At 36.5% G+C, this 12,119-nt stretch overlaps 1 protein-coding gene across 2 annotated transcripts in view; it reads right to left on the bottom strand.

Annotated features, from left to right (window-relative positions):
• LOC107675359 (tomoregulin-2-like) overlaps positions 1 to 12,119 on the bottom strand; it is a 67,011-nt gene that overhangs the window by 27,481 nt on the left and 27,411 nt on the right. For both annotated transcript variants that reach the window (XM_016469663.1, XM_016469664.1), the window contains exon 3: positions 8,002 to 8,131. In XM_016469663.1, the coding sequence (XP_016325149.1) occupies positions 8,002 to 8,131 (130 nt within the window). The remainder of the gene's footprint in view (positions 1 to 8,001; positions 8,132 to 12,119) is intronic.

The raw sequence follows: 12,119 nt of genomic DNA, 5'->3' as shown, positions 1-12,119 counted from the left end.
ATAAACCATGTACATTTCTGCTCATATGGGTCTCTGGCATTTGGGCATACTATCCCAATTTACAGTACAGATATGGTCTTATGTACTTGAACTGTGGGATGATCAACGGTGAATATGTGACCCATTTGGCTCATGTAGGCAGAAGTGGGCTGCACAAATGATGCAAGAGGGAGATACTATAAATGCACACTTACTCTGATTCATCGCAGTCTGATTTAGAATAAGTGTTTCAAATAAAACATAGAAACTATAACCTTCTGTACACCCTTTGTGCATAAGAACAGAAGAGTCCAGTGCTTCATGGTGTTGCTGTCACAATATTTGTTTAAACATGACTCTAAAATCAAGTATAGTCAAGTATCATAATGTAACGAATGCCCTCTGACTGGATATGAGGTATAAAAAGACACTCAAGTGAAAATGAGGAAAGGATAGCAAGATAAAACCATGCATATGTATTTTCAAACAAACATACACTACTATTTACATGTGTAAGTCTGTGTGTTAGATCAAGCATACAAAGCAAGAACTTTTTAGCATCCTTAAAGAAAATAAAATGATCTATTCTTCCTTCAGATTAAAAAACAACAACAACAACAACAACAACAACATATTTTAAAGGGGACATTGGATGCCCATTTTCCACAAGTTGGTATGATTCTTTAGGGTCTTCATGAAATGTCTGCAACATACTTTGATTAAAATTCCTAAATAGTCATGTAAAACAATACCCTTTTGACCTTGTCAAAATCAGCTCTGTTTACAGCGATCCGTTTCAGTGCATGTCTCTTGAAATGATAATGAGCTACTGCTCACCCCGCTCCTCTCTTCCATTTTTTTTTGTGTATGCGGTGGCACGTTACCATCAAAAACAAAACTAATCCACTGCATCCTCAGTGGCTCTGATGTTGGGAGAAAATGAGGACTCTTATGTTTATTTTTACATCCAGCTACAAATCTGCATTACCTTTTGAGACACGTCGCTACAGCTGCTCGAGATAAAAATGGATGACAGCACTGACAGAACTGACTGAGGGCAGGAATATGTTAATACGGGACAGTCTGTTAGCAGTTGTGGGTGGGGCCTGAACAGTATGACATTATACTGCTCAGAAAATCAAAATGGCTTGAATGGGATGAATGGATTTTTATCATTGTGGGGTGGTTGTGTCCACACACTGCTAAGACACATTTATATGCAAACACCATGTAAAAGTGAATTTTGCATCCGATGTCGCCTTTAAGATTCCTAAATACATCTGTACATCAATTTTCATCTCAACAAGCTATAAACACCATGTGCCCAGTGGTAAATAAGGGTTTATTGTTTTTTACTTATGAAACCACACACACACACACACACACACAGACAGAAGTTCAGACTCGTGGTTGTGTCCACACACTGCTAAGACACATTTATATGCAAACACCATGTAAAAGTGAATTTTGCATCCGATGTCGCCTTTAAGATTCCTAAATACATCTGTACATCAATTTTCATCTCAACAAGCTATAAACACCATGTGCCCAGTGGTAAATAAGGGTTTATTGTTTTTTACTTATGAAACCACACACACACACACACACACACAGACAGAAGTTCAGACTCGTTTATTTTTCTAATTGCCTGACAGTTACATTCTTGATTCAGAGACATGTCACACTCAATCTGTCTTTGACCATCTGAGCGATGCTCTCAGGCCATCTGGACATGAAACACTCAGCTATGGCTTTAATGCATAGCAAATGGCTTCAATATAACAAAGAGTGAAAAATTGAAGGGGGTCTGAATACTTTCCGTACCCACTGTATGTCTAAATCTGTCAAAATACTTTCACCTGTTTATCTGATATGCTTTCACAACAACATCACCTGCATATATGCATACAATTATAAAACATGACTAATATTTACTCTGTAAAGTCTGTCATATACTGTAAATAACGGTCAGAAAACAAAATGTGTACATTCATTATTATGAGCAATAATATGGTAGAAAGAACATTATTAAAAGTGAATTGATTTTCACTTTAACAATTCAATGACAGAACAAGCTGCAAATAAAAAAATACATATACCAATTCCCACCCTAAATATATCTTAGTAAAATTCATTTAAATTGAATGATTTAATGATTTTTATTTGTGATCGGCATCATGAAATTTTTTAAATAAATTACATTGCTTTAATTGGCATATTATTATTGGCATTTCAAAATGAATATTTAAAGTTAATCTTGTCATTGCTTTAACAATATTCAATAATTTCTCAGTCAACAGGTATATATGTGCATTGTGCCACAGAGGGAGACATTTTGGAAATGATATTAAAAGTCCTTCTGCTTCCTGAAGAGCATGGATAATCCACAAATGGGCAGACGACATGTAGTTGATTGTATTAATTTATTTTTCAATGCAAAAGTAAGCTATTTCCTGTGGATGTGGAAACTCCAGATTAATTAGCCGCTATAGGTAAATAACGTGAAGAATAACAATGTGCAGTAAATAGTAAACTATCTGAGCTACAATCAAGTGTTTTTAAACTTACAATAATAAATTAGAAAAACATGAATACAAATACAAGTTTGTTATTGGCTGACACCGGAAGCCTTGCACATTTATAAATGGCTCTTATGTAAAAAATAAGGTACAAAAGGTTTTTCAGGTATCGATCATGTTAATCATGTAGAGTCATTGGAACACGATGCTTTAAATATGATATATACAACTTTATAAGATTAAACAGATAACTAGTCTACATTCAACAACTATCCATCCTTGTATTCACTAACTTTCCATCCTTGTATTCATCATTCCTTATAAAAACTGAGGACCTTAAAAGGCAAAAACTACACAATGAACCAATGAACCAGTCCTGAAGCACCGGATAAAAAAAGTGGAAAACCTTTCACAACCTCAAAAATTCATGAAGTTCCCTAATACATCAAAAAGACTATTTCACCGTGAGGCTGGAAGAGTAAAGCGAGATGAACAGTCTGTTTCTCGGCACACTTCCTGTGAGACCGGACTCTGCTGAGTTTGCTGGCACGAAACAATGGCAGGAGTCTTATTAAGTGTAAGAGACCTTTGTTCCTCATTCAGAGGTATCAGTGGGTTACGCATCTCCTCTGCCTTTATAATTTATCAGGAAGAATGTGTTATGAGGTGACTTTGCACTTTTTTTATCTGGGCTCCCACGATGCAATGGGTTGAGTGAACTTGAGCTCGAGGCTCAGAGGCAGATGTTCTCTGTCAGCAGAGACAAACTCAGCTGTAATTTAACATGCCACCCTAACTGCTGTTACAACACACAATTAACTATTTCAAGAACATCGTGCTTGACCGACATGTATGCGTCAGATAACATATCAGTACTTAATGATAAAACAGGCCTGTTGAGCTGTTTATGTGAATGTTTTGAGAATGTAATATTCATTTCTTGGAATATGATGCATGCTCCCTGCATGGAGAAAGCTACTTTAGCACTACATGGAGTGCGATTACGCAGAAAGGCTATCTTAACCTCAATTTCCAGTGTTGAAAATGAACTGCCTTCTCCTCTCTACAGTTACGCACCACTAAGCTAATGGCCTGCTGCCCTGCGCCGCACTGAAAAATCAATATAAGCACATGACCCGTCTCCTTAATCAGCACATTATTCACACTGATCTTACAGCAGCACAGCGGTGAACTTGCCACCGTTTGCGAGGTAAATAGCCCACTTATCAATGCCAGAAAAAAAGAGAGAAGCATATACTCACCTCTGCAATACTTCTTAATATTTGGCACATAAGACTCTTCTGAAAGTTTCAACGAAGCACAGCAAGGACTTCATTTTGGGAAAGTAAGCTACAGTCAAATATCAGTACCCAAGTGTGATGGAGGAGAGGTTTGACACAGTAAAGGATGGTGAAATTACTTTGTGGGACAAGGGAATAACATGATTTCACCAACCAGTATTGGAAGTGACCGTTGGTAAATGGGATTATAGCTAAATTTAGTAACTTTGCCAGTAACTCATGGACTTTAAACAGTACCATTACTGCTGACTCTAGACTAGAAGTGAAGAATTGTATTTGACAAGCGCAATGGCACTTTCAACATGCAGAATGGGATTCAGCACCTTGGAGAGCACCAAACACAGGCCCAAATCTGAAGCCTTGTGCAAATAAACACAATACAATACAATAAAATAAATAAATAAATCTGTCCAACAGATTTTCGATAAATTCTCGCTCCAATCCAATCTGTTGATCGAAAGTGACAGTAAAGACATTTACAATCTTACAAAAATATTTTTAGAAATATTGCTGAAAATTCAGCTTTGCCATTTGAGCAATAAATTATGTGTTAAAATATATTAAAATATAATACAGTTAGTTACTGTAAATTTAAATTTTATTTCAAAATATTAAATTTTTTTACTGTATTTTTGATCATATAAATGCAGCCTTGGTAAGAGACTTTTTTCAAAAACATAAAAAAATCTTACTGGCCCCAAACTGTTGAATGCTTGTTGCATACACCTCCGCATAGTACTGTAATTATTAAGCAATTGCAGGCTGACTTGTACACATCAATTTTTATAGTGTAAACGTTGTCACAGATGTTTACATGCTAAGGGGCGTTTCTTACAGGCATAGCAGCATTTAATTCTAAAAGCCAGACAAAGGTTGGGAAATATCTATGAAAAAGAGCCAGACAAAGGGTGGGAAATATCTATGAAAACCTAAAATATGACAAACTATAAAAATTTTATATGATGTGATATGACGCCTTTAATACTTCTCCGCTTATTACAATCAATGTTCTATTTCCTGTTGCATGAAGATGCTCACTTTCAGTTATGATACTGATGTATGAATAAAGACAGAGGAGCCGAGCTGCAACCAGCCTTGGAGAAATAAAGAAAATAGCAGAGTGTGATACACTTCACTTATCTCTGTAGGTCATCTGTCAGCTGTTGGATCATTTGCCAGGGAATTAGTGGAGAGGAAATCAGTGTCATAGAGTTAGATGAGCTGGTACAAGCATCAGAACTGTGAGGCAGTCCATTTCTCTGTCTCTTTCCTCAATGTCCTCAGAGCTCAAAGTGTGAAAATCTCATTGGGCTGTGGTTATATTCTTTTTAGTTTAACCTAAAGCTCTTTTTAGACAGAGCTTTAAGCATTCAGCAGGGTTTCAGGTAAATTACATTTTTTGTTTAACCACATAATTTAATGCTTGACATAATGATGTGTGTAAAATGTACTATTAAATCTGAATTGAGCGTAGTCAAAATCAAATTGGTAAGGAATTTAATAGATCTGTTGAGAATGTCTTTTGGGCTTCAGGTTTGAATTATAGGTTCTACTACAATTTCTACCTTCTCTACTATGACATGGTGAAAAACTCTATTGACATTTTTTATAGTTTTCCACTTTTACAATACAAAAGTTTGGGGGCAGTAAAAATTGAGCAAGAACACATTAAGTTGATCAAAAGTGACAGTAAAGACATTTATAGTATTAGAAAATATTAGAAATGCTTTTCATTTGAACTTTCTATTCATCAAAGAATCCGGGGGAAAAATATCGCTGTTTCCACAAAAAATATTAAAGGAGACATATTATGCCCCTTTTTACAATATGTAATATAAGTCTCTGGTGTCCCCAGAATGTAACTGTGAAGTTTCAGCTCAAAATACTCCACAGATCATTTATTATGCCATTTTATTAATGCCTATTTTGAGTGGAAGCAGAAATACGCTGTATTTCGGGCCTGTCTCTTTAAATGCAAATGAGCTGCTGCTCCCTGCCCCCTTTTGTAATGGCTGCGCCATTACAGCTCGTATCTGCTAAAAACATCGGTAACGCTTTCCATGAAGCCCGTATTTATAATACATTATAAGGGTATTCTTAAGGCATTATAATGAATGCATAATGCATTATAAAAAAACGTATAATATGTTATATCAACTCATGAATAATCATAACAACAGTTATAATACATCATAATAATGACTTACGTATTTGTGGTTTTAAGTTTGATTATTTATAACACACAATGAACACCATATTAAATCTACTTCATTTACAGAATAATGGACTGTATCATATCTTGACATTGTTTAAGATCTGCACAGTATCTTACTACAGCTTGTGAGTGGTTAGATGTTGAGTGTTTCCTGTGGAGCTAATGCGTCTCCTCTGAGGCTGGGACTCTAAATAGTGTTCTGTGCTCGTCTGTGCAGCCAAAGACAGAACAGTTAGCAAGTTTTGCTCAAACTTTCGCCATGGCATTAGAACTGGTACACCGTTGTCGCTTGCGAAATCAAAATGATGGCGCCGTGGGTGTAAACTTACAGGTTAAGGGGTGGTAATATTATGATGAGATCCCTTTGCCACGTCACCAAGGGAGCGAAATCAGACGCGCTCGTTTTCTCAGAAGCTTGCAGAAAAAGGCTTACCAAAACAAAGTTACTGGTTTAATCTTTTTCACGTTTCCTTGGTTGGTAGATGCACCGGGGACCTGATTATAGCACTTAAAACCTGGAAAAGTCAGATTTTCATGATATGTCATCTTTAAGCAGCACAACTGTATTCAACATGGATAATAAGAAATGTTTCTCAGCATATTAGATTGATTTGTGGAGCATCATGTGACAGTAAAGACCGAGTAACAACTGCTGAAATTTCAGCTTTGCCATCAAAAAAACAACAACCATTTTTTAAACATGTTCAAATAGAAAAGTAATTTAAATTTTTTATAAAGTATACAACATTACTTTTTATTGAAATAAATGCAGCCTTGCTGAACATAAGAGAGATAGATAGATAGATAGATAGATAGATTCTTCCTTTCTTCATTTAATCTGCAATTACAAATACAGATGTTTCAAAGTGCCAGGCTGTTACAGGCACTTAGGGAGAACTATAGTTGCTGGATTTGTGAGGTTCATGAGATCAAACTATTGAAAGATATTCAAAAACGTATTTATTTATTTATTTTTGCAGCACTTAGCATGTAAACAAGACATCCTTGATTACAACTGTAATTTTAGCTTTTGTATTCAGTGTTATATCCATGAGGTACTTAAACTTGTCTGGTCTGATGTACACTCAATGCATGAACGTAAAGAGTGAAATAAAAGCAAAAGATGACAGGAAAGCCTTCAGACAGACAGAGCCAACCAGAGAGATGATGAGAGATGATTCAGTGGTGCCTTTTAAGCTTCACAGAGATAAAGACAAACACTCTTCTTGTTTTCTGAAGCTTGTTTCAGTAAATTTACTTTTACCTTCCAGAACACCTACAGACAAGTACATGCTCATACACATTCAGGCTTGAGAACCAACATCCCGCTAGGACTGAATTATGACTCTACCTACAGACACACACGGCATGAGGAGAACATTTCATTCTCTGGATGCTCCATAAGCACAAATACTCGCCTCCCACACTCTCTCTCTCCCTAGAGATAATTTTTAGAGGTTTCAGTGTGTTTAGGCACTGTTTAATGGAGTCTGACTCAGCAACTCCCAGAGCACCAAACATCTGCTTTAGCCTCCGCAATACACCATTTTACTGACCACAGAACACACTTTTGCTCGTATCATTTGGTCTTTGATTGGCCATAAACATGCAATGCGTATTCCTTTAATATAAGAGGAAAAAGGGGAATATTTTTCTGCAATCATATACAACAACAATCCAGTCTTGTGGAACAGCCTTTGTGGCATAAAAAGCTCTGAATGCAGGGTTTAAAACACAGCAAAAGCTTTACACAAAGCAATAATACATGGTTCTAGCCTGTTAGAGGTATTATGGGTATTGTCTGACTATAGCACAGTATAACATGTTTAACACAAGCACAGATATGAGAGTCCTTGTCTGATTCAGACCTCAGGGATGAGTAAATTGCAGTCTTGCTCAATACTCACAGTTACACATTTTATGGGCAAATGATTAGGCTGTGGATTAACCTTCAAGAGACATATGCACCAAACACGACTGCACGTACCGGCTGGGCAGGATCCTTCAGAGACCACCAGGATCTCGGTCTGCTGTTTGCAGGCGTCTCTCCGCAGAAAACACTCGTTTTCATAGTTTTCGTTGTTGGAGCCACACACAGGAACATAATCATTGTTGCACTGAAAAAAGGAGAGATTTTAAGCATTAAAAATTTTTAGAAAAATGAGATGTGGAAAACATGGGACTAAAATTCAAGTCAAAGATTACTAGCATTATAGCACAACTATAGTACAACTTTCTGATTGTGTTATTTGCAGAATTTAAATATAAGGTCAAAAAAAGTAATTATAATTAACATTTAAATACACTGTATATTAATATTTATACAGTAGTTTTCAGGAAAAAACTACAATAAAATAAAATGTTTACATAAACTACATATTGTAATGTATTACGCAAGAATAAGAATTAAGCATGAAACTGACCTATATATCTCTAACAGCCTAATTGTGATGTTTTAGCAGCGCTATATTTTGGGGTTGTTAGATAAGCTCACAGCAGAGAATAAGAATTGCGTGATCTGTGAAGTGAATACAGCTACTGTGAGCTCCGAGGGCCAAAATACAGACTGCCAACTACATTGGTAATAACTGGTTATACTTAAAAAAAAAATGAAATTTAGGTTTGAAGATTTGATCATAATCTCTGCACAATCAAAGCAAGAATGTTTAAAAAAAAGTCTTTAAAAAAAATGGAAATATAAAAAAATCAATTGACTTTAAAATTTATCTAAGGGAAAAAACCCCCAGAAAAAATATAAATAATAAATAAATAAATAATAAACAATAGTGGTCATAACAAAATTAATTCTATAATTATCTAGATTTAGTTTATTACATTTCTGTCAGACATAGTTTTAATATTTGTGCATCCCCAGATTTATGACAAGCAAAACAATTCACAGAGAAAGACAAAAATCAAATTTTCAATTCAAATATTCCAGTGAATCTCTTGAAAACCTGCTAAAGTTTGACTTCATGAGAAGCAGGTAGTTTAAACTCACTAGTTGGCCTGGTGGAAAATGAAGCTGTTCCAAACCTCACGCAGGTATTTTGGAAGAGTCTGACCACACCGCACACACATATGGACCTGAACATACAGAGACACACTGCGTCTGGTCCAGCAGGCATGGTCTGTCTGGCCCCCGGGGAGGCGGGTACAGTGCAGGGCTGCAGTGGTCTGTCAGCTCACATGTGTGACTGTGTGGCTGGTGGCCAGCTGGTTGGCAGGGGTCACAGGAATAACTGTGCCCATCGATTCTGGAGCGGGATTTGTACTCGCTGTTTTATCGGCTGAGAAGCAATATTATGCAGGATGAGAAAGCTCTAAGCCAACACTGGCAAGAGATTCAGAGAGAGGGGGTGAAATGGGAGGAAAAAAGGAAAACTAGGTCTACAATATATGAATATACCGGATATATAGAATACAGCAAAAAGGAAAAAGACAGACATGAATGGATTTTTTTTTAAATGAATAGAATTTAGGGTGATATACAAAAATAAAACTCTGAGAGGCATGGTAGTGGAAAGAAAACAACGCAAAGTCTATAGATGCATTTTACTTTTTTAAATATGAAACTTCTTTTAACATGAGTGTTGCATTTTTAGAATGCTGTGAAATGCACAAGATGCTGCAAAAGACATAAAACATGAAGGCAACAATCAAACATGTCTGTGTCTAGCACATGTTGGACATTCTGTCAAACACCTCCGAACTTGGATGCGTCAAAAGCCAACAGAACCAGCAGAACTCTTATGTGGCACGATGTGACAATTCGTTGAAACTAAACAGATGACCCATTATATTTCTCCTGTACTCCGCATGCTTCACTTGTATCCTGTGCAGACATGGTTTTAGATTTTTGACACAATATTGCCTCTTATTACAGGGCTATTTTAGTTGGTCAAGGAAAAATAGACAAACGAAGCCAAAGCAAAAACAACTATTGTGTCACTGAGAAACACACAGTATTTAGTACCTGAATGAATCAGCATTTTTGAATGAATCAGTTGAATAAATAATTCAGTGAGTCTTTGTTTTGTTGCTGAAGAAATTAGCATTTTGAACAAATAAATTTAATGAATGATTCAATAACTCGCTCAAAGACCTGTCACAACCTACTGGTGTACCTCTAAAAGAGAAAAATACCCACCATTAATGCACAGACTGACAGCCTGTGTAGAAGATACACAGAGAAGTGGAGTGATACAAACAGTGCTGTTGGATTCAAGGAAATTTAATGACTGTAATTAACTACTATATAATGTTATATATGAACTGATGGACAGATTGATATGAATATCTGGGTTGATAACCGAAATGTTTGAACATTGGACCAATCTATGATTTCATGCCCTTGAGCAATGAGTTTGTGTTTCCCCCCCCCCAAAAAAATTCCTCATTCAACCAAGGTCGAATGCGATTTGAGTTCTCTTTGATAAAAATATTCCACGATTAGCGCACCTGAGATGGAGAGTGAAAGAAAAGACTGAGTGTCAGTAAAACGCAACCGAGACACCAGAATAGAAAAACAGAGTGAAATCTCAGAAGAGCAAAGCACTGAGATGATCTCAAAATAAACACAAAAAGAATAAGAGGAGGAGGAGAGAGTGAAATGGATATTACCAGCTTTTAAACCTTTTCATTTTTTTTGACATTTCTACAGCTTCAAGTGTTCAATCAATCATTCTGGCCTGACATGATGCAATAGTGAGAAAGGCTGCCCAGTCCCAGGCAGCCCCCAGCATGCCCCGAGAAATGCCTGTTTTGCCGAGCCCCTGCAGTTTGGTCCTTTTAACTTTACCCCTTGAGGGGAAGGAGTGCATTAGAACTTCAAAAATAACTGGTGATTATGATAGAAAGGTTAATTGAAATAAATTCAGGGCAAGTAATGAATGTCTGACACACTAACAATTAAAAGAGCAGACAGACACTTCAGCTATAAAAAAAAAAAAAAAAACGCTTTTCACTTGCAGGTCAGAGGAGTGAGATTGAAGTAGCAGTACGATAAATGAAAGGACCTTGAAAAAGCTGAAAAGCATGCTGATAGATATGATACACATATATCTATTCCACTGCAGAAAAAGTTTGATCTTTTCACAGTTAGCCGAGATAAAAAAGGCATTAAACAAACCTCCTTTTCCTGTTCACAGACAGCTGAATTACTCAAACAACATCACATTCTCAGATTGTCGCATATGTGCTCTTGCATTTAAAAAGCTATAGAGCTCAAAGATGGACTAAAAATGATTTTTCATCCTGCACTACACAGATTTTTGTCCAATCAGAAGATCTCTAGAATGAGAATGCCCCACCCCTTAGTTTTAAATAACACCTGCAACTAACTAGCAAATAGCAAATCATGGTTCACGGCTGTGATTTAACCAAAAGATACTGGCTATCTGTCTGTCTCCTTCACAAGACATTAACTGATAGACTGGCATTGTGTGAATTATTGTTGTTTTTATCAGCTGTTTGGACTCACATTCTGATGGCACCCATTCACTGCATAGGATCCATTGGTGAGCAAGTGATGTAATGCTAAATTTCTTTAAATCTGTTCTGATAAAGAAACAAACAAATCTACATCTTATATGGCCTGAGGGTGAATACATTTTCAGCACATTTTCATTTGTGGGTGAAGTATTCCTTAAACTATTTCCTGACACCTTACATTCAGTGGCGGCTGGTCAATAGGGGGCGCTTTGTTATTTCAAAGTTCTGTCACCGAAGCATTGTGGACAACGACACAATGCAGTTTAACTTGAGGCGATCATCGCGGTCCAAGCACAATGGCTTGTGTAGATTATATAGTTATCCAATGGACATGTCTCTTTTCAAGTAAAATAAAAAGTCTTTATGGAAGTATTATTATATGCACAATATTAAAATTACGGTGGCCGAGAGAGCTCAACGCGCTGCAACTTAAGAAAACACATGCAAATTGAAAAAACACCAGTAAATTAAGAAAACATCTTCATCAGTTTGACAACATGCGCGCTGCAAATCCTCACAACACATGCAAATGAAGAAACGCAAATCCTCACAGCACATGCAAATAAAGAAACGCGCTGCAAATCCTCACAACACATGCAAATGAAGAAACGC

The sequence above is a fragment of the Sinocyclocheilus anshuiensis genome, unplaced genomic scaffold (assembly GCF_001515605.1).
Source record: "Sinocyclocheilus anshuiensis isolate Anshui unplaced genomic scaffold, SAMN03320099.WGS_v1.1 scaffold656, whole genome shotgun sequence".
NCBI classification, from domain to species: Eukaryota; Metazoa; Chordata; class Actinopteri; order Cypriniformes; family Cyprinidae; genus Sinocyclocheilus; species Sinocyclocheilus anshuiensis.
Note: the sequence above shows the minus strand (reverse complement) of the source record. Positions and strands in the feature narration are given on the sequence as shown.